At 39.2% G+C, this 23,311-nt stretch overlaps 3 protein-coding genes across 3 annotated transcripts in view; 1 reads left to right on the top strand and 2 right to left on the bottom strand.

Annotated features, from left to right (window-relative positions):
* The window catches only part of LOC106136425 (pregnancy zone protein), a 38,075-nt gene extending 17,447 nt beyond the window's left edge, over window positions 1-20,628 (bottom strand). The window contains exons 1-12 of the mRNA XM_060949724.1: window positions 20,558-20,628; window positions 17,616-17,791; window positions 16,334-16,406; window positions 15,961-16,123; window positions 7,589-7,759; window positions 6,309-6,424; window positions 5,721-5,922; window positions 4,809-4,934; window positions 3,578-3,775; window positions 2,496-2,675; window positions 1,438-1,758; window positions 566-788 (exon numbers count right to left, since the gene is read on the bottom strand). Of these exons, the coding sequence (XP_060805707.1) occupies window positions 566-788; window positions 1,438-1,758; window positions 2,496-2,675; window positions 3,578-3,775; window positions 4,809-4,934; window positions 5,721-5,922; window positions 6,309-6,424; window positions 7,589-7,759; window positions 15,961-16,123; window positions 16,334-16,406; window positions 17,616-17,791; window positions 20,558-20,628 (2,020 nt within the window). The remainder of the gene's footprint in view (window positions 1-565; window positions 789-1,437; window positions 1,759-2,495; window positions 2,676-3,577; window positions 3,776-4,808; window positions 4,935-5,720; window positions 5,923-6,308; window positions 6,425-7,588; window positions 7,760-15,960; window positions 16,124-16,333; window positions 16,407-17,615; window positions 17,792-20,557) is intronic.
* On the top strand, window positions 8,669-10,705 carry LOC132902870 (formin-like protein 1). Its single transcript, XM_060949705.1, has 3 exons — window positions 8,669-8,900; window positions 8,991-9,091; window positions 9,965-10,705. The coding sequence occupies exons 1-3, from the start codon at window positions 8,669-8,671 to the stop codon at window positions 10,703-10,705; spliced, it is 1,074 nt and encodes a 357-aa protein (XP_060805688.1).
* Window positions 9,085-11,291, bottom strand: LOC132902869 (uncharacterized). Its single transcript, XM_060949704.1, has 2 exons — window positions 10,839-11,291; window positions 9,085-9,927 (listed from the first exon to the last, which is right to left on the bottom strand). Exons 1-2 carry the CDS (start codon window positions 11,289-11,291, stop codon window positions 9,112-9,114), a joined length of 1,269 nt encoding a protein of 422 aa, XP_060805687.1. The 3' UTR covers window positions 9,085-9,111.
* Window positions 20,629-23,311: the final 2,683 nt, after the last annotated feature.

Below are 23,311 nucleotides of genomic sequence, written 5' to 3'. Positions count from 1 at the left end.
TATAGAAAGAAACAAACACGGCAAGAGACAAACTTGAAGTAGCATCGCGCGCGAGCCAAAACATAACCGTTCCCACCTAACGCACAGCGCTCACTGAGGCACCTTTGAGCGCGTCAAGTTTACCGACAACATCTGGCTCGGGGTCGAGCCGCGCTCAGCCGAGCAAATGTGCGCCCGAGGCAGCCCGAGGCACGTCCACACCAGCCGAGGCATCTGGCTCGCGAGGCTGCCGCGCGAGCCTGTGCGCTAGGTGGGTACGCGGCTAGTGATAGAACTGAGATTCAAATAGTAACAGGTTGCTAGCCCGTCGCCCAAAAGAGGAATCCCAAGTTTATAAGCCTATCCCTTAGTCGCCTTTTACGACACCCGTAGGAAAGAGATGGAGTGGTCCTTTAATTTTTTGTAATGGTGCCGGGAACCACAATTGAATCTCAATTCTATCATTAAGCCAAATTGCTGAACGTGACCTATCAATCTTTTCAACACTTTTGGCTCTGTCTACCCCACAAGGGATATAGGCGTGACCATTTATGTATGTATGTATGAATGTATTTTGACAACATACTGAAGAAACACTGCCCAGCCGCGTCGTACTCCGTCAAATTCCTGTGCGTTTCCAGCAGTCTCCTCAGGGCGGCTAAAATGGCGCTCGCCATCGTGGGCGCTTGTGGCATTTTGGACGCTATGTCTATAGCCGATAAGGCACATAGTGCTCTGCTGTCCGCCCTGATCTGGAATCTGGCTATAGAGCCGGGAGCCACCTGACGCGTTACCCATGACGTTTCCACCTGGAAATGAAGTGAGTTGCGTTGCGTTGCGTTGCGTTTCGTTGCGTTGCGTAGCGTTAAGTTACGTTAATCTATGTAAATAATTTAAGTAAATAGCTGAACGTGGCCATTCAGTCTTTCCAAGACCGTTGGTTCTGTCTACCCCGCAAGGGATATAGACGTGATCGTATGTATGTATGTAAGTAATTTGCTTAGTGCCGTGTGGTTGGTTCCCGGCACCAATACAAAAAAGAATAGGACCACTCCATCTCTGTCCCATGGATATCGTAAAAGGGGACTAAGGGATGGGATTACAAACTTGGAATTCTTTTTTTAGGCGATGGTCTAGCAACCTGTCACTATTTGGATCTCAATACTATCATTAAGCCAAATAGCTGAACGTGGCAGATCAGTCTTTTCAAGACTTTTGGCTCTGTCTACCCCGCAAGGGATATAGACATGACCATGTGTATGTAAGTTATCTGCTTACGTTACGTTACGTATCGTTAAGTTACGTTATGTTACGTTAAGTTGCGATTCGTAACGATACGTTGCGATTTGTTACGTTACGTTACGTTTAATATATAGATAAAACCAAAACCTCACTTAACAGCCGAAACGACAATAGACAATCACTTACCATAAACTTTAATGTTATCAAAATACCAACCTTATTAGCAAAACAGTCGTCCATTTCAAAATGCTTGCTCGCACTGACAAATTCATCATCGTAATAAAAATAAGCGACCATATGACTATCCGGGCACATCTGATGTGACATCTTTAGAGGCAGCATCACTCTTAACATATCATGGCGATCTAGTAACGAATCTGACGCATTATCATGGGTTACTCCAAGTTTAAATACCATCTTGGGATCAGGATTATTGCAATACACGTCTTTGGATGTTATATGAAAATGGTCGGCATTGGCAAATGCGCATTGGGTTGTGGCACCCCATCTGTATATATTACCACCTTTGGTGATGATCTGAAAAATTAAGTGTTGTTGACTAAGCAGATATACAAGGAGAGTGTGGAGGGAAAGGTCGGAGTGGGAAGTCCTAGACGAACGTATCTTGATCGAATTAAGGACGTCTTGGTAAAGGGTAAGGTCAAAAGTACCCGAAACCGCCGAGCTTGCATGAAGAGTAGAGTATGCAGAGGTCGTGGCAAGTGGAAAGATGTAGTCTCTGCCTACCCGGCAACCTGTCACTATTTGAATCTCAATTCCATTATTAAGCCGTATAGCTGAATTTCATTCCATATTTTGTTATGTGAAGTGGCATTCCAGTCTTTTTGAGATTGTGGTATATGTTTATCAAAAAAAAAAAAAAATTCTAAATTTTTATTAATTATTATAGGATACTTCATATCGCTTAATAATTGTCAAAACTTTTAGTTTCACAACATTGGTTGACGTCAAATAAATTAGTTAAAAACTAAGTTTACTGCCGCTTCCAAAGCGTCAGTGCAGAAGAAGTGGTAACAAACTGCACTGCAGCATTTTCTTTAACAACGTCGACTTCACTATTATCCAAACTTAGAATAAAATGTGGACGAGAGAATACATTGTTATATCCTGTAAAGAATAAAGACTGATGACTACTACATGTATTTGACTACATGTATGTCCATATTAGATTTCAGAAGAATGTTTAACAAAACTGTTAGCCCTGTCTACACCGCAAGGGATATAGACGTGACTATATGTAGAAGGGAACTTACCACGAAATGCACCGTGATAGGTTTGCTAGCATTCTTAGCTGTAAGATAGAGTGGTACGAATGTTCTCTCAGATGATTTATCTGTTCGGAGTGGTCCCAGAGCGGCGTGGACAGAGCCTCCCCGGTGAGACGGCAGCTGTAGTGGGGTGGCTGATACTGTACTGTCATTGTAGAGGGTAGCCTGTAAATATAACATAACATAACATATAATCACGTCTATATTCATTGCGGGGTAGACATAGCCAACAGTCATCAAAAGACTGAAGGTCCACATTCAGCTGTTTGGTTAAATGATAGAATTGAGATTCCAATAGTGACAGGTTGCTAGCCCATCGCCTAAAAGAGGAATCCCAAATATATACGCCTATCCCTTAGTCGTCTTTTACGTCATCCATGGGAAATAAAAGAGTTGACAAAACAGTGTAAATATTATTAATTAAGAGCCATTTCACGGCAATCATTAGCCAATTAACGGCCTCTGTAGCGCAGCGGTAATGCGCATGTCTGTGACATCCCGGGTTCGAATCCCGGTCAGGGCATTATGAGAAACGAACTTTATCTGACTGGCCTGGGTCTTGGATGTTTATCTATATAAGTATTTATTATAAAACAAAGTATCGTTGAGTTAGCATCTCGTAACACAAGTCTCGAACTTACTTCGAGGCTAACTCAATCTGTGTAATTCGTCCCGTATATAAAAAAGGTCCCCATAAATTACAAGAAAAACATAGGATATCATTTTTCAAACTCAACGAATTCTTCCTACATTTTGTTTTTGTGCATACATTAAAAAGGTTTTATCCCCTGCGGGGTAGACAGAGCCAACAATCATAAAAAGACTGAAAGGCCACGTTCAGCTGTTTGGTTTGATAGAATTGAGATTCGAATAGTAACAGGTTGCTAGCCCATCGCCTAAACGGATAATCCCAATATAAGTAACATAAGAAAATAATATATAAGCCTATCCCTTAGTCGCCTTTAACGACATTCATAGGAAAGAGATGAAGTGGTCCAATACTTTTTTCTATTGGTGCCTGAAACCACACGGCGGCGCTTCAAATAAAATAAATTCAAACGTTTTACCTCAAATTTGTAATACGGGCTGTCATCATCAGCTGTGTCAAATATGACCCGAGCAACGCCTTTGTCATCGGTGACGGCGTCATTGCACACCGTCCGTATTGAAGTCAGAACAGTGGTCGAGGTCATGGATACAGGAGTTCGACACACTCTGACACGCTCGTCTGATGCTGGCTTCTCGTCCAAGCGAGTAGCTTTGATCTGGAAGAAATTTTTCGTTGTTGTTTTTTTTAGTGCCGTGTGGTTCCCGGCACCAATAAAAAAAAAAAAAGAATAGGACCACTCCATCTCGTTCCCATGGATGTCGTAACAGGCGACTAAGGGATTGGCTTATAAACTTGGGATTCTTCTTTTAGGCGATGGGCTAGCAACCTGTCGCTATTTTAATCTCAATTCTATCATTAAGCCAAACAGCTGAACGTGGCCTATCAGTCTTTTCAAGACTGTTGGCTCTGTCTACCCCTTAAGGGATAAAGACGTGATCATATGTATGTATGTATGTATGTTTTTTTTGTGCCGTGTGGTATTTGGCTCTTCAGACGCGGCAAAACAACAGTGGCAGTTTAGGGTACTCTTTCATCAGGACGTTTTCAATGTACCGTGTGGTTCCCGGCACTAATAAAATTAAATTAGGACCATTCCATCTCGTTCCCATGGATGTCGTTAAAGGCGACTCAGGGATACGCGTATAAACTTGGGAGTCTTATTTTAGGCGATGGGCTAGCAACCCGTCACTATTTGAATCTCTCTATCATTAAGCGTATCAGCTGAGTATGGCCTATCGGTCTTTCAAGACTGCCGGCTCTGTCTACCCCGCAAGGGATGTAGACGTGATTATATGAACGAATGAAGGACAACTTCAATTGTTTGAAACTGATTAAATCGGGAATGTTATTTCATCAGCCACAGTCAGTTCATTGTTAAGGTCACCCCTTCTTACGGCAAACATTATTAGGTAACTAGCTGTGCCCGCGACTTCGTCCGCGTGGAAAAGTTATTTTGGGCATCATTGAAGCCCTCAAGGATGAATAATTTTCGCCGTTTTTTTTCACATATTCCATTATTTCTTTGCTCCTTCTAGTTGCAGCGTGTTAAGCCTAAAGCCATCCTCGATAAATGGTCTGTTCAACGCAAAAAGAATTTTTCAATTCGAACCAGTAGTTTCTGTGATTAGCGCGTTCAAACAAACAAACTCTTCAGCTTTGTAATATTAGTCTAATAATAACAGCATTACCTTAAGCTTATGGGGCAGTCCTGGTGATATGCCAGCTCGGGGTTTGGTGAGGAACTCCAGTGTAACAGCCTTATCCACCACGTGAGATACCACGGTCGTATTCTGCCAGGTACCAGTACTTTCTTCCTGTGGTCAAAGGAATAGTTTCTTGGAACAGATCCAGTTTAAAAGTGTTGAGGTTTTGGGGTAACGACCGGATACGGCGAGGGAAAATGTTACAAGGAAACCTGCATCATATATGCCGAACCGTGATCCAAAACGGGTAAGGCTTCCCTGAAAAGGTAGGCGAGGTCAGATGGGAAAAAGTTTCCTGTAAAAATACGTGACTGTAGCTCTATAGAAATGACCTTGTCTTGTTCTTCCTTCGGGATTTAGTCCGGTTACATCCCCATCTCTCTGGAGAGGAGCCCGGGGTATGCCTGCAACCATGGATCCTACATACATACATAACGTGATTAACGTCTATATCCCTTGCGGGGTAGACAGAGCTAACAGTCTTGTAAAGACTGATAGGCCACATTCAGCTAGTTGGCTTTAATATAGAATTGAGATTCTAATAGTGACGGGTTGCTAGCCCATTGCCTAAAAGAAGAATTTCAAGTTTATAAGCCTACCCCTTAGTCGCCTTTTACTACATCCATGGGAGAGTGATGGAGTTGTCAATAGGACCACTTCATCTTTCCACTTTCCACTTTTTCTATTTGGTGCCGGGAACCACACGGCACGGATTGGGTGAGTCAGGTTTTTACACGAAGCGACTCCTATCCGACCTGCCCAACCTTTGCAGAAGAACGTAACTTTATTGGATCGATCATGGTTACACATCCAGTTTCCTTAATATGTAGGTTTCCTCACTATGTTTTCCCTCACCATAAGAGCTTGACTATGTGTCCGGTCGTAAAATAAAATTACCTGGAATGAGAAGTGAGCGACAACCACAAAGGGTGGATTACTGTCATTGAGTCCAATCCTCTTAGCAGCTACAGCGTGTCTGTGGCAAGCCCTAGGGGCACGCAGCCTCACTGCAGTCCAGATACCAGAGGCAGTCACGTTCCCCCCGGCGCCACGGATACGAATAACTAACATGCCTTCCACTGCTTCTGTCCAGGGATACCTGAAAACGATTTAGTGGCTAATAAACTTGAGATTCTTCTTGTAAGCGATTGGAAAGCTGTCACTATTTGAATTTCAATTCCATGACTTAGCCAAACACCTTAAAAGTCTTTCAGATTTTTACGACTGTTGTTTCTGTCTTTCCTGCAAGGAATGGAGACGCGATTATATATTTGTTTATATCCTATGGTTAAACATTTGGATGAAATATGTTGTCTATATGGTTAAGAGCTTCATTTCAGATTGCCTTCGCAGCAAAACTGCTGAACCGATTTCAAAGAAATTTAATATGCATACTTATAGTTAAAGATACCCTATGTATCTTTTTGTAAAAATATGGAGGTTCTTCAAAGGTACCAACTCAGCATATACTGAATGTAAACTTACCTCACACAAACTGTCCAGACCAATCTATCGCTGGTCTTCAGAACTTTGGCGGCGTGGCGGACGCTCATTTGGAACGGAGGTATCTCATAGTTGCTCACCATGAATGCGGCTGAACCCTGCAAGATGAAAAATTTGTCAAGCAGTCAATCTAATAAACCAGGATGGTGTTTAGCATTTTTATTTTCATACATTTATAAATAAACTAGAGGCCGCCCGCGACTTCGTCCGCATGGAAACCCTATCAATCCCGCGGGAACTCTGGGATAAAAAGTAGCCTATGTGTTATTCTGGGTCTTCAGCTACCTACATACCAAATTTCATGGTAATCGGTTCAGTAGTTTTTGCGTGAAAGAGTAACAAACATCCATACATCCATACAAACTTTCGCCTTTATAATAGTAGTAGGATATAGTAGGATAAATAATAAAAAATATACATATATGGGACAAATTACACAGATTGAGTTAGCCTCGAAGTAAGTTCGAGACTTATGTTACGAGATACTAAGTCAACGATACTATATTTTATAATAAATACTTATATAGATAAACATCCAAGACCCAGGCCAATCAGAGAAAGCTCTTTTCTCATCATGCCCTGGCCGGGATTCGAACCCGGGACCTCCGGTGTCACAGACAAGCGTACTACCGCTGCGCCACAGAGGCCGTCACAACATACATACATACATAAATTACGTCTCTTTCCCGGAGGGGTAGGCAGATTTTTATTTTCAAACAAGAAAATTCGGCTGTCTTCAGGTTACGCGAGGCGTAATGTGTATTGTCAGCCAGTGTCTTAATGACAGGTTGGTAGCCCATCGCTTATCCCTTAATCGCCTTTTACGAAATCCACGGGAAAAAGATGGAGTGGTCCTATTATTTTTTGTATTAGTGCTGGAATCCACACGGCACTGCTAGTTATTCTATTAGTCTATGGATTTTTAAATTACCTCTCATCATCCTTATCTGCTAGGTTTTTCCCAAACGTTTCATTTTTATGCCGTGTTGATGCCGGCACCATTACAAAAAAGAATAGGACCACTCCATCTCTTTCCCACGGATGTCGTAAAAGGCGACTAAGGGATAGGCTTGTAAACTTGGGATTCCTCTTTTAGGCGATGGGCTAGCAACCTGTCACTATTTGAATCTCAATTCTATCGCTAAGCCAAACAGCTGAGCGTGGCCATTCAGTCTTTTAAAGATTGTTGGCTCTGTCTACCCCGCAAGGGATATAGACGTGACCATATGTATGTATGTATGTATGTTTCATTTTTAACATACCTGAGAGCCATCACTAAGCCTCGCCCTGACAGTCCACCTTCCAGTTGGAGCCATCTCATCAATGATGTGCTGGACCTGAGCTATACCCATCCTGGCCGGGACTCTGGTCCATTGGGCGGCCCTGGACCCCTCCCAGGCTCCACGGGGACCTTCCAGCCATACTTCTTCTATCTGAAATTTAATTAATTCAGTCATACTTCATGATACTAATATTACAAATGCCAAAGTTGGTGATACTTGGGAATCCTCTTGTAAGAGATGGGCTAGCACCATACATACATATAGTCACGTCTATATCCCTTGCGGGGTAGACAGGGCCAACAGTCTTGAAGGGACTGACAGGCCACGTTCAGCTGTTTGGCTTTATGATAGAATTGAGACTCAAACAGTGACAGGTTGCTAGCCTATCGCCTAAAATAAGCCTATCCCTTAGTAACCTCTTACGACATCCACGGGAAATGAGATGGAGTGTTCCTATTCTTTTTTATATTGGTGCCGGGAACCATACGGCACATGGGCTAGCAACCTGCCACTATTGGAATCTCAATGATAAATCCTTACAGCTAAACGTGGCTTTTCAGACCTACAGAGACTGTTGGCTCTCTCTACCCCGCAAGGGATATAAACGTGACTGCATGTATTTATGTTGGTGAGTAGATATGTACACATATGTTTTACGCGACAAAGCGACTCCCGCGCAACTTTTTGCACTAGAAACCAGTTGCCTGAATGTGCAGGTTTCCTCACGATGTTTCCACGTAAGAGCATCGGCCGATTGATACGAGTGTCATGTTTAAACAAGAGAAAATGTCAATAAAGATAATTGTCAATAAAAACATCGTAATAGGCGGGTCCACACAGAGCGAGCAGCCTCGCGAGGCATTTGCCGCGCGAGGCCGCTCGGTCTATGTAGACGTGCCTCGGCCGAGGAAATCGCGTGTACCGCCGCGGGCGAGCGACCGAGCGTCCGAGCAACCGAGTGTCGGCTTTTTGTTTTGCTCAAAGGCGCCTCAGTCGTTTGCCGCGCGCACTCTGGACGCACGTGTATTTTGTTTCGTGCCTCGCTCGAGCTTAATAATTATGGATAAAGATCAGTGTTTGAAATTAATATCTCTCTATGGTGTAAACACCTGGCTATGGAATGCAAGTGATCCTAATTATACAAATAGAGGGCTTAGAGAAGATGCCTGGTTAAATATTAGCCGCGAGATGAATATCCCCATTCCTGATTTAAAAAAGAAGATGGAGTCGTTGATGGGATCCTACCGGCGGGAAAAATCACGAGAAAAGAAAAGTCGTTTGACAGGATCAGGTAAGATGTATATATTTATTAATTGCTTTCACATTTACTACTAAGAACTATTATCTACTATTATAAAAACTTGTCACTTTTATCTTCCAGGTCGTGATGACGTTTATAAATCCAGCTGGTTTGCATATAATGCCTTTGCATTTATGTCTGATAGGAACGAGCCAGGTACCACGCGGGATACTATGGAAAATGTAAGTACATATAATATTTCTTATTGATAGTTATCTTGCCATGAGACAGTTCCATTCGTAATAAAATGTCTTGCTAGATGGTCACGTACCTCTTTAGCATTATTTGCTCCCCGTCGTGGTATTTGTTGAATTGGTAATAATGATGTTGGTTCTGATTCATTTCGCCAACTACCTTCTACCATTTCCCCGTCATTTCCCACCACATCAAAAAAGCCAGGAGCTGCAAAGCTATTAGAGGATGTTCTCCGTAAATAGTTATACAAATGAATTGATGCTAAGACCACTTTTGTTGCTTGTTCCGGTTCCAATAACATTGGTTTACGCAAAACTCTATAAACAGAACTTAACACTCCGAAAGCGTTTTCTACAACTCTTCGTGCTCTGGAGAGTCTATAATTAAAAATTCTTTCCTTTGAACCTCTTTCTGGATTGCCCTCGTAAGGTCTCATGGTGTATTCATTCAGCTGAAAAGCTTTGTCACCTAATATATAAAATGGTACTTTGGTAGAGTACGGTATTTGCAAAATTGTGGGTGATGGGATGTTAAGTTCTCTTTTTTCAAGTTTTTGATATAATTTTGTATTTTTAAAGACACCTCCATCAGAAATCCGTCCTTTACTCCCAACATTTACATATAAAAAGTTGTAATTTTCATCTACTAAGGCGAACAAAACTATACTTGAAAATGATTTATAATTATCATAGTCATTGCCACTGTTTATGGGAGACTGTAAAACAACATGCTTGCCATCCATCGCTGCTACAGCATGTGGGAAATTCCATTTATTAAGGAAACCGTTTGAAATTGCGAGCCACTCTTTTTCTGTAGCCGGCACCTAAAATTGATATAAAAAAGTATATATTATTTTACAGAATGAAACCGATACTAACGATGAAACAGTAAGCGCAACTCAACTCGCTCAAGACCCTTCACCTGACAACGACAATATTCAAGTTATGGAAAATCAGCAACAACAAGATGACACCAATAACACACAATTTAGAGTTGGAACGCAAGACCAGAGATCCAGAAAACGAAGCAAAAAAAGACCTGCGAAAGACACAGACGATTTATCGGACGAAACTCTTTCCGAAGCTTTCAGGATTCTCCAGCAGTGCGCAGAACCACAGCCAGCCCCACAGCCGCCTTGTGACTCGTATTCGGCATTTGGACAATACATAGCCAACGAATTGAGAAACTATGATCCAGTAACTCTGGCGCATGTAAAAAAAGATATATGCGCAATAATATTTCAAGCCAACACAGGAGCTTATCAACAATATGGCTATTATACACAGAACTATGCTAGGTCTATGCAACATCCTAGCAGTCATGCTTCATCTTACACCGATCCGATGTCTCCCTCACCACTACCTCCTCAACCAGCAATTACCTCCTTTCCGATGACTTCTCCAATTCAATCAGAGATTCCACTTCCCCCTTCCCCTCCAATGACTTCTCAAAATCCATCAGAGATTCCTCCTCCCCCTTCCCCTCCAATGACTTCTCAAAATCCATCAGAGATTCCTCCTCCCCCTTCCCCTCCAATGACTTCTCAAAATCCATCAGAGATTCCTCCTCCCCCTCTGCCTCCTAAATATACTAAAACATAATGCGAGCGACACGTTGAAATTGATTTCACTTTTCTTTCTTTTTCTTTTTTTGTTATTTGTGTGCAGTTACTGTGAAAGTTATAATTAAAGTGATTGGACTAAATTGAATAGATATTGTTTTTCTTTCACTTACCTTTACATAATCCTTTAAATGTTCGATGATGGCATCACAAACTTCAGGAACAATCTTCGATATAGATTGTTTCGAAATGCGAAAGAGATACTGCAAACTGGTATAAGAATCTCCTGTCGCTAAGAACCGTAATGTTAAAAGTAGCTTTTCTCTCACGGTTATCGCTCGACGCCAGTTCGTATCATTTCTCCGAAGTTTGCTTTGCAAGTTTGAACACAATAGATCCAACTCCTCTGCATTAATGCGTGCAAAATTTTTCTCCACTCCATCATTAATCAATTCTTGGTACAGTTCGTTTCCATAACATTCCTTTCCATTATATAATCTGTTTTTGTATAATGTCTGGATCCAATATTGTCTTCGTTTAAGTTTTTTTTGTCTTCTCTTTTTTATAATCCTATTTATAAGTATAAAAGCAACAGCTGCCACCGCAACACGTACGTGTGGTGCCATGATGTCTTAACTCTCAACTGAACGAACGAACGGCTCGGGCTTGCCGCGCGCAGCAGCCTTGCGATGATACCGAGGCTGCCGCGCTCGTTCGGGGACAGTTTCCTCGCGCGGCAAATGCCTCGCGAGGCTGCTCGCTCTGTGTGGACCCGCCTAATGAATACATTCGCCGTGAAAGTTAACTCATTACAACAACAGTAATTTGATTTGCACAGTAATGACTCAACGTAAATTAAGAAGTGTAGAGAATTGTAACCCGATATTTTTTTATAAAAATGATGCTTCTTTTCCCGGAGGGGTAGGCAGAGACTATTTTTCTATTCTACTATCAATATTGTGGGAATTGGCCAAAATTCCTGCATACTTTGTAATCTATGTAGGTATATTTAACTTTTTTTGCATTCAGCCACATTTAGTGCTTAGGGTACTCTTATCTTTACACTTCACTTACTGTATTTATTTATTTATTAATTTATGTACACAAAATTATATACAGGAGCATTTATTACAATAATTCTAGTACAAAGGTGCTACTTATTTCAAAAGAAATCTCTTCCAGTAGACCCATGAGAGGAAAGATGAATTTTAGAGCGGTATGGCGTGTGCATAAATAACGTTTAACATATTTAACTAAACATACATGCTAATACTTACATAATTAAACATGGAACAATTAAATAAATGACAGTAATAAACTACATAAACATACCAATATATATATATATATAATATAATATAAGTCTATTTGGAGAGATAATAGTCTTTAACTCGTCGTTTGAATGAAGTAAGAGTTTGGGAATCGCGAATATCATGCGGTAAGGAATTCCACAGTCGTACAGCATGAGCAGAGAAGGAAAAAGAGTAGAAGGAAGTCTTCAAGATGTACAGAAAAAATAAGGAAAAATAGAGTTATTTAACTAAAATATGATATGTAAGGGCTCCCTATGACTACATAGATAGATACATTATTTATTTATTTGATTTGCTACGCACAATTTACAATGTAGGTACATCTAAAATAACTAGTAATTAATAAGGGTGTGAGTTGCAGAAATACAAAAAATCACTCTTATCTGTTTAAAAATTAGGATCTCAAATATGAAAATGAACTTTAGATAAAGTATTTTATAGGCGATATCTGTGTTATTTTTATTCTGTAGTATCGATGTTAAGAGTGACAATTACATGAGTAACATGTTTATTTCGTTTTATTTCGAGCCGAAACGAAAATCAATGAGATTCAAGAGAAAGTAATTTTAGTTAGTGTTGAACATTGTTTATTCACTTATATTTTAATGTATTATTGTTTTAATTTTTACATACATACATATGGTCACGTCTATATCCTTTGCGGGGTAGACGGAGCCAACAGTCTTGAAAATACTGAATGGCCACGTTCAGCTATTTGGCTTACCTAATGATAGAATTGAGATTCAAATAGGTGATCAAATAGGTTGCTAACCCATCGCCTAAAAAAGAATCCCAAGTTTGTTAGCCTATTCCTTAGTCGCATTTTACGACATTAATGGGAAAGAGATGGAGTAGTCCTATTCTACAATATAAAAATTGAGATACCTACTCTAAAAATGAGGAATAAGTTTATTGATAGACTGAGTTAGTCGCTTAAGCGTTTTATGTAGACTTAAACTTTTGTTTTCATTTTTAAGAATTTTATAAAGGTTTCTCTCCTCTGGCGAGTTCCCAATTGCGCTTCCGCCATTTAGCATTGGAGCCCGGGGTCCGCAGTACAATCTTCTTTTGTAAATTTAGGAAAGCATAATTTTAGGTTCTACATATTTATTCATAGGTTCAATAAAATATTTGATACTTTTTAAGAGCGTGGCGCGTAATATTGTCCATAGATAGGATTAAAAAACTGAATTGTTTGTTTATGGTGACGCACACTAGCGCCAATTTAAAAATTGGAACTCAATCTTGGTCCGTGAGCAGAGAACCAAGCGCGCCAAAATGTTTTCTCCATGTTATTTTTTCAGTCAAAATTCAAATTCAAAATGTTTATTCATTATTATAGGATACTTCATATCGCTTAATAATTGTCAAAACGTATGGTTTCACAACATTGGTTGACGTCAAATAAATTACTTTAAACTAAGTTTGCTGCCGCTTCCAAGGCGTCAGTGCAGAAGAAGCGGTAACAAACTGCACTGCAGCATTTTCTTCAACAACGTCAACTACAGTCTATTCTGTGTAAAATAAAGTTATTTTTGAACCGCACGTTGGTGTTTCATCTGGCCTTAGCATCCGTCGTTAACAACGTCTAAATTTCTTGTGGGGAAGACAGGGCCAACAGTCTTGAAAATACTGAAATGCCACGTTCAGCTGTATGGCTCAATGATGGAATTGAGATTCAAATAGTGATAGATTGCTAGCCCGTCGCCGACGGCGAGAATTCCAAGTTTATTAGTCCTTTTCCTTAGTCGCTTTTTACGACATGTATTATGTAAATTTAGATGTGTAATCATCAGTCAATACGGGGTTTAGGTTCCCCAGCAAAAATCGCGGTGGTTAGACAGGAGTCACTTCGTGTAGAAAACTGATTCACCCAAGCTAGGTTCATATCCCAAGCTCCTCTCAAGAGTGGTGAGGCTGCAACCGGGACTAAAGGCAGGAGGAAGAATAATATGCATAGGTGTACTTTTGACCTTTGATTAACGATTCGACTATACAATACAATTCAAATAAATAAATACGGGACAAATTACACAAATTGAGTTAGCCTCGAAGTAAGTTCGAGACTTGTGTTACGAGATGCTTACTCAACGATACTACATTTTATATTAAATACTTATATAAATAAACATTCAAGACCCAGGTCAATCGGAAAAAGTTCTTTTCTTATCATGCCCTGGCCGGGATTCGCACCCGGGACCTCCAGTGTCACAGACAAGCGGTACTACCGCTGCGCCACAGAGGCCATAAACGAGTAATACTACACCAAACGTGCTTAAAACCGTTACAAATCACAGTTAAATCATATTTAATTAACAATGACAGTATATGCTTTATACATACATAAAATTATGCGTACATCATCGCAAAACCTGTTCACATAATTGCATACATTTGTAACACTGACCCCCTTTTGTAAGTCAGATGTGTGGGCAAATATATGTATGTTATTGTAAAGATATATATATATATATATATATATATATATATATATATATATATATATATATATATATATATATATCTTTAGAATAACATACATATATTTGCACTGCTGCATTGATATTCACATTTTAAAATAGAACCTCCATCTCTTTCACGTAAAAGCCGACTAAGGGAACGGCTAAGAAACTTGGGATTCTTCTTTTAAGCGATAGGGTAGCAACCTATTATTTGAATCTCAATACCATTATAAAGCCATGCAGCTGAGTGTTTCAGTTTTTGTGTAATTGTTGGCTTTAAATGTTTGTATGTGATGTTTTTACACAAAAACTACTGGACCGATTTTAATGATATTTGGCACAGGGAGAGAGTAAAAATTTAAGAAAGGCTAATTTTTTTTTTAGAAATCGTTACGAGGGCATCGCTCCGCACAAAAGCTTGTCTTAATAATATTCTGTGATTTATTTAGTTACTATCAGCGTCATCAGTAAACGGTTCGAGTCAAGATCTCATGAATCAAATACCTATCTATTATTTATATTCTGGCAAGACACGACTGTTTTAATGCGCAGGCTTACTTTAAAATACATACATATAGTTACGTCTATATCCCTTGCGGAGTAGACAGAGCCAGCAGTCTTGCAAAGACTGAAAGCCCACGTTCAGCTGTATGGCTTTATAATGGAATTGAGATTCAAATAGTGACAGGTTGCTAGCCCATCGCCTAAGAAAAGAATCCCAAGAAAGCCTATCTCTTAGTAGCCTTTTACGACATCCATCGGAGAGAGAGGGAGTGGTCCCATTCTTTTTTGTACTAGTGCCGGGAACCACACGGCACTATAGTACATTTATGGTAAGAAATTGTGTTTGATGTGAAAATATAATATTTGGTATAAGGTTAGTTTCTGACGCGAAATTGCATATATTTACAATGAGAAAAAAAATCCTTAAAACATTCACATTCCCCGTTGCCGGCGATAAATTTGTTTTGAGCGCGAATATTCTAATATAGGGTAGGGATAGGCTTACAAACTTGGGATTCCTTATTAGGCGATGGGCTAGCAACCTGTCACTAGTTGAATCTCAATTCTATCGTTAAGCCAAATAGCTGAACGTGGCCATTCAGTCTTTTCAAGACTGTTGGCTCTGTCTACCCTGCAAGGTATATAGACATGACCATATGTATGTATGTATATTCTAATTCTGAGCGTATCTCCGGGGCGATAACGCGCGCGCTCCGTCTATATCGTCATGAGCCTCGCTGACGATATCCGTACAGTCACGTGACTCCTCAAGGGAGTTACAGTGCCTCAATGATAATAAAAAAGATCCATTAATTTTCCATTTAACTGGGACTTGTGTTTCTGTGAAGTCACAGAAATGTCTGGTTGAGAAGAATGGTTCATCGCGTAAGCCTTACATTTTTGTTTAAGAATTTAATTTCTGGTAAGAAATCGTATTATAATCGTGTGTAATTATATAGTTTCTGAGGCGAAATTGCATATTTACAATAAGTAAAAAAAACTCTTAAAACACTCACATTCCCCGTTGCCGGCGATAAATTTGTTTTGAGCGCGAATATTCTAATATTGAGCGTATCTCCGGGGCGATAACGCGCGCGCTCTGTTTGTATCGTCACGAGCCTCGCTGACGATATCCGCACGATCACGTGACCCTCCCAGGTGCATTGGGCTTCTGGGTACCTGGGTGAAGATAACAGTAGATAGATCTGTAAGGTCATAATCACGTCTATATCCCTTGCAGGGTAGATAGAGCCAATAGTCTTGAAATCCAAGTAAATATATAGGTAAGCCTATCCCTTAGTTGTCTTTTAAGACATCCACGGAAAAGAAATAGGGTAGTCCTATTCTTTTTTATATTGGTTCCGGGAACCACACGGCATATATTCTTACCACAATTTTACCGCTAAATCTGCTTTTGTGTTTGGATTCTGAGGCACAGAAATGTCCAGGCAGCCACCGTCACCTGCAACAAATAAAAAACAATTAGATTCACTGATTCCCACGGGAATCTAAACTCCAATCGGTATGTTCCCATGGGAAATAAGCAGAATCAAAGATCAAAGCTGTCTTTGTGTACGGTAATTACGGCATTTAGGATTGAGAGGATATACAATTCCTACAGGAATGTAAGTAAATGAGATTTTTTGTTATACATTCATACCATCGCACCTGTATCCCATTGGGGTAGGCAGAGACTATGGATTTCCACTTGCTACGATCCTTACAGACCGCTCCCGCTTCCTGCACAACCATCTGGGGGCACGGTAGTGCCCCCGCCAAGTCGAGCAAAAAAAAGCAGCACAGCCGTACCATCCTTTTCTTGAAACAATTCAGGCTATTTTCGACCCCCCTATTTTTTCGTTGTGGATAAAACAAGAAAAATGTCGATGTCAAAGTTGATCTATTTGTTTAAAACGTAAAATATTTATTATATTGGCATGATAATAACTTAAGTAAGAAGGTCCTTTAAGTAGAGACTAAATAGATTAACCGACTTGGTACCTATTACTTGGATCTCACAACTTTTAGAAAGACTGAGCTCCGAGACTTGGGTTTTTTAACAGGATGTTTTTGATGGCTTACTCTTTTCATAAAATATGCATGACGCATGACGATTACGGGTACTCCTTACATCTCCCCTTATTAAAGACATTCAAAATTTGATTCTTAAAACTTGTTTTCACTAAAAAAATAAAACGGATCAAACACTTTATACCACGCTGCAATGAGATTGTAATTCTAATCAAAACAAAAATTAAATCAATAAATGAATAATCAAAAATCTCGTTAGGTCTAGGTATTATTATGTATTTATCTGTATTATATATAGATATACATATATTCTGTGTGCATTATATTATGTTTAATCGTTTATTTGTCTTGCTCTGCGCCAACTCCAATCTCCTGTTTGGTTTCCTTCCACCCAAAGGTTGACTGGAAGAGATTGCATTAGCGATAAGGCCTTTGTACCATCTCTGTCTGTTTTGTGCTGTTTTGTATGTTTTACTCTTATGGTGCAATAAAGAGTTGTATACATACACGCATACATAAAATCACGCCTCTTTCCCGGAGGGGTAGGCAGAGACTACCCCTTTCCACTTGCCACGATCTCTTTCTTTCACTTTCACTCTCTCTTTATAGCAAAGAGTTTTATCTATCTATCGAAACATACCAGCGGACAATTCCCTCGAGGCCGTTGTAAACTTTCCGTCTTCCGTCCTCAGAGTCAGCACCATTCTTGCGGTTCCCCTGGTATGGAACCGGGACACGCAGGCCCGGTTGCTCCCCCCAGCTGTCAGCACCCCCTGGACGAGGAACAGGTGGTTGCGGTCCGAGCATGGGCTGGAACTAAATAGAGAGGCTATGTTTGGTATATACACTGTTGGCTCTGTCTACACCACCACCAGAACACTTTCTTTCCCATGGATGTCGTAAAAGGCGACTAAAGCATAGGCTCATAAACTTGGGATTCCCCTTTGTAGGCGATGGGCTAGCAACCTGTCACTGTTTAAATCTCATTCTAACATAAAGCCAAACGGCTGATCATGGCCTATCAGTCTTTCCAAAAGGATATTTGGCTCCGTCTACCCCACAAGGGATATAGACGTGACCATATCTATACTAATATTATAAAGCTGAAGAGTTTGTTTTGTTTGTTTGTTTGTTTGTTTAAACGCGCTAATCTCAGAAACTACTGAACCGATTTGAATAATTCTTTCACTGTTAGATAGTCTATTTATCGAGGAAGGCTTTAGGCTACATTTTATCCCGGATTTCCTACGGGAAACGACAACAATGCAGGTGAAAGTTGAATGAGTCGGCCATCTGCGAGCTTTCCACGCGAACGCTGCGCAAACCAACAAAGATATAGTAAAACAATGTTCTAAAGATGTGAAGTACTCATTTTTTGCTACAAAAAAGTCCGCGAGAGCATATATCTATCTCTTAAGGTTTACTTACAATAACCACTTTTATGTTCATTTTTTAAGATTATTTTTTCATTATAAACATAAGTTATTTTGAAACCAATTTTCTTTAATTCAGTATTAATCCTTATCCAAATAAATATGTTTATTACTTTCGGCTTTTCATGTAGACTAAAATTGCCATTTACAGTATATAAATCAGACGAATAGGTTTTGAGATATAGTCGTTATAAGCAATTTGCAGCGAAACATTTAATACGGCGAACCAGCGTTCTTTCTAATACGCGTGACCGCCTGACCGAGTCGCATAACAATTAGCAGCTATAATTGATAAAGCCATCATGATGTTTGCAAAAATAAATATGATGCCCAAAATAACTATTCCACGCGGACGAAGTCGCGGGCACAGCTAGTGTATTTATGTTTGTTTGGTAAAATTTTATACATAAGAAGTATTATCACGTCTATATCCCTTGCGGGGTAGATGGAGCCAACAGTTTTGGAAAACACTGATAGACCACGTTCAGCTGAATGCTATTTCAATTTTTTATTTTTTTTATTTATTTAATATGGCAAAACAACGTTTGCCGGGACAGCTACTAGTATATGTATAGAATAGAATAGAATAGATTTATTTTCAAAATTGGATACAAGGTATCACTTATTGACGTCACATAACTTAAATCTAATTATAACTACTACCGCTTCCAAAGCGCATGTGTAGAAGAAGCGGCGGAACAAACTACACTGCAGCATTTTCATAGGACGTCAATTTACAAATATAGATCTCTTAAATCTAAATCGTGGACGAATATATAACGTGGACGAGTATATTAAAAGTAGTTATTGTTAAGATGATACCTGATAGCAGTAATTATGTTAGCGTTACAGAAACGTAATAAATTGTACAATGCTTCCTGTCGTGATTGCTTCTAGGTACCTACTGCTGTCAAGGTTGTATTGCATAAACATACACAGTCACATCTATATCCCTTGCGGGGTAGACAGAGCCAACAGTCTTGAAAAGATTGAATGGCCACGTTCAGCAGATTGAGATTCGAATAGTTGTTGGCCCATTGCCTATGTAGAGTGACATACATACATAGACAGATCCCTTGCGGAGTAGACAGAGCCAACAGTCTTGAAAAGACTGAATGGCCACGTTCAGCTATTTGGCTTTATGATAGAATTGAGATTCAAATAGTGACAGGTTGCTAACCCATCGCGTAACAAAGAATCCCATGTTTGTAAACCTATCCCTTAGTGGCCTTATACGACATCCACAGGAAGGAGATGGAATGGTCATATTCTATTTTGTATTGGTGCCGGGTTTAGAGTGATTGTGCTTTAAATCCGCAAGTAATGGAAATTGCATAAAATAAATTTAAAATGCAAAATTTCTGCGAACCAACCCCAATAAGAATAGTAAAGTACTTCTTCGGTATTTGTAATTTTCTCAAAATAGATTATGCTAAAAATATCTTCCAGTCTCCACTTCGGGAAAATAGCGCCAGCAACACCTAAACAAACATTTTAGGCGCCACAACTTAATCAAGAGAGAAAAAAAAACGAGGCAAAGGAAACAAGATACGCAGCCAGAGCCGGCAGCAAAACAAACTGAATTTTGATCCGTTGTCGCCCGTGATTTGTTTGCAAATTGTTGGGAAAATTGACGATGGAGTTTTTCTTTCTTATTTTTTATTGGTTGCCAGTATTGTGTAACTGTATAGAGGGCCGAATGAAATAATACCAACTTTTTCAGGTTTTTTTTTCAAAATATGTTGTAGTTTTAATGCTTTCTTCAACTCTTTTTGCCTTGCATTCCTAGCTCATCGCCTACAAGAAGAATGCCAAGTTTATAAGCCTTTCCTTAGTCGCCTTTACGACATCTATGGAAAGATATGTACCTAGTGGTTCTATTTTAAAGAGTCGGGAACCTCACGGCACACTTACATTTGGGATGTCCTAAATAACAGTAATAAAAATAATACAGTAACAATAGCAAAGTCTGTAAAATAAATATAAATCAGTTGTAACTATCATGCTTATGACTCTTGCGATAATTTCTCAAGAGAAAGATACGGTAAATGAAAGTTGTGTAAACCGATATTAACTTGTCACCGACTTTCTCGCAAAATATTCACACACATTATCTCGTCACATCCCGTTACTGATAATAAAAACAGACCTTGACAAATTCCCAGGGACATCACTATTGGCGTATTTCAACAATATAAACACTAAAAAAACGTACAACATCATGTCATTCAACCATGAAAAAAAAGAAAAAATAATCACTGGCACACTAGAAATTAAAAATAAAAAACCGCGAATCGATGTCCGATCTCCATTTGGAATTGGAACTAGTTGGTAACGGAAACGGAACCGGTGTTTCTTGTGATGCGCGGGCGACTATAGACCGGCACTGGACGGCAGCATGCTCGATGCTGAAGCGAAAAGTAAGCAGGTGTGCGCAACTGTTCATAAACATTCATTATTTTATTTTATATATTTGGATGACCAACAGCAAGTTTTACAATCATTAGATTTTCAATTATACATTTAAGAGCCAATTACAGGTCTTCACTAATAAAAACAGTTTAAAAAATAAGATTTTCGAGAACGCCAATTAAACACACACTAGTTAATTATAACATTGAAGCAAATGCTTAAGTGCATACATACTGTGAATAATTATAATAACATTAAGGCAATGTTAATCAATGTTATTTGTATACAGACTTCGTAACTGGAGCAACTACGTCGCGTACGTCGATAAATTTAAAATTTTCAATTACTTATACGTTTCATTTTATGATGCCAGTCAGCATCTTCTTTTGTTTGTGTATCTAGATTCGTATGAAATTTCTTCTTTCTGTCGAAACCAAATCAAATTCTCAGCCACATCAGTCCAATGCTGGATAAAGGAAACTTATCCGTAAATACAATGGTATAGTCACGTCTTTATCCCTTGACAGAGCCAACAGTCTTGAAAAGACTGATAGGCCACGTACAGCTGTTTGGCTTAATGATACAATTGAGATTCAAATAGTGACAGGTTGCTAGCCCATCGCCTTAAAAAGAATCGCAAGCTTATAAGCCTACCACTTAGTCGCCTTTTACGACATCCATGGGAACGAGATGGAGTGGTCCTATTTTGTTCTGACAACCAATACAAAAAATAGACACGGCACTTATAGCTTATAAAAAATATTATAACTTGACATTATGATATATGTATTTGTCACGGTCAATGTGTAACAGATAAAAGGTTATGCACCTCTGCTGGGTTAATAGGTCGAGCGATGACCGAGCCAAAACAATAACTGATCATAACATCATTTGGTCTTTCATGGAGACATGACCGCTCCCAGAATCGCTGTATTGTTGAATGTCAACTTGATTTTTTTATTGACTCGATCACCGACGAAAAACCGACGGGGTGTTATAGGTGAGATGTGTCTGTTTGTGGGATTGTATCTCCCGAACGATCGAACAAATTTTGTTCTTTTTTTTTAATGGTGAATTCTGAAAGTTATTGTGCGTAATGTTATTGATGTGTAAGCGTGTTCTTTATTCATCCGTGGCAATATGAATTCGCAATTCATTTGAAAATAACAACAATAAATATAATATAACTGTTTTCAAATTGAAGAATTTAATAAATTTCACAGGTCTATATTACTAAGATAAATTAATTAGGTAGTAACTACATAATTATCAAATTAAGAAGGTTTCAGAATAGAATAGAATAGAATAGAATTATTTTAATAATTGGATACAAGGTATCACTTACTTATCACTTACTGACGTCAACATAAGGAAGTATACCTAAGTATGATTACAACTTAATTATATCTGTCTACATCAGTATTTTTGTATTTAACCGCAAAGTCTGCAAGTAAAATAACATGAATTCACAAGGGCTTCCTCTATTTTTAGGAGTCGGTTAAAATGGCGAATGCTGCCTTAGTCTCCCGTTAGAAAAAAACAAATATAAGACCCATTGTTTAGAATGAAATAAAAACATGCATTCGAAAGATATGGATCGTTGAACAAAAACGCATTTTTTTATTTTTGTAAGGGTGACCATGAAATAAATTTTAACGATATATAAATACATATAATCACGTCTATATTCCTTGACGGGTAGACAGAGCCAACAATATTGTAAAGACTGAAAGGCCACGTACAGCTGTATGCCTAAGTGATGAATTGAAATTCAAATAGTGACAGCTTGCTAGCCCATCGCCAAAAATAATCCTTAGTTTGTTAGCCATTCTCTGTCGTCGTCGCCTTTTACGAAATCCACGGGTCAGAGACGGTGTGGTCCTATTCTATAAAACTGCCGGGAACCACACGGTTTTTAATAGAATAGAATATTTGTTTGCTTATGATTAGGGTTAACAAAAGGTGTAAAACAAAACATATTTCCTCCCGGTCAGCCATTAATTATATAGCATGCAAATTATTATATTTATGAACTTAATACATACGTACATACATATGGTCACGTCTATATCCCTTGCAGGGTACATAGAGCCAACAGTCTTGAAAAAACTGAATGGCCACGTTCAGCTATTTGGCTTAATGATAGAATTGAGATTCAAATAGTGACAGGTTGCTAGCCCATCGCCTAAAAAAGAATCCCAAGTTTGTAAGCCTATCCCTTAGTCGCCTTTTACGACATCCATGGGAAAAAGATGGAGTGGTCCTATTCTTTTTTGTATTAGTGCCGGGAACCACACGGCAAACTTAATGATGAACTTAATCTTACAAAATAATCACGATTCCGCATAATTCGGAATATTTAGCCACAGTGTTTGGGAATGATCGGCCGACCAAGACGAATGATGCATTGTTTTATGATGGTTTAATAAACTCATCAAAATTATGTCATTTACATACACAATTGCGCTTAATTGGCATTTTATACAGTAGA

The sequence above is a fragment of the Amyelois transitella genome, chromosome 19 (assembly GCF_032362555.1).
Source record: "Amyelois transitella isolate CPQ chromosome 19, ilAmyTran1.1, whole genome shotgun sequence".
In the NCBI taxonomy this organism is placed as follows: Eukaryota; Metazoa; Arthropoda; class Insecta; order Lepidoptera; family Pyralidae; genus Amyelois; species Amyelois transitella.
The sequence above is the reverse complement of the archived record's forward strand: the minus strand, read 5'-3'. Positions and strand labels throughout refer to the sequence as shown.

Bases quoted from the DNA above. Each gene is read 5' to 3' on its own strand.
- LOC132902869 (XM_060949704.1), bottom strand. From the start codon at position 11,291: ATGGCACCACACGTACGTGTTGCGGTGGCAGCTGTTGCTTTTATACTT. The intron at 9,928-10,838 runs GTAAGTGAAAGA...TATCAATTTTAG, and splicing joins ATTTAAAGGATTATGTAAAG to GTGCCGGCTACAGAAAAAGA.
- LOC132902870 (XM_060949705.1), top strand. From the start codon at position 8,669: ATGGATAAAGATCAGTGTTTGAAATTAATATCTCTCTATGGTGTAAAC. The intron at 8,901-8,990 runs GTAAGATGTATA...TTTATCTTCCAG, and splicing joins AAGTCGTTTGACAGGATCAG to GTCGTGATGACGTTTATAAA. The intron at 9,092-9,964 runs GTAAGTACATAT...ATTATTTTACAG, and splicing joins CGCGGGATACTATGGAAAAT to AATGAAACCGATACTAACGA.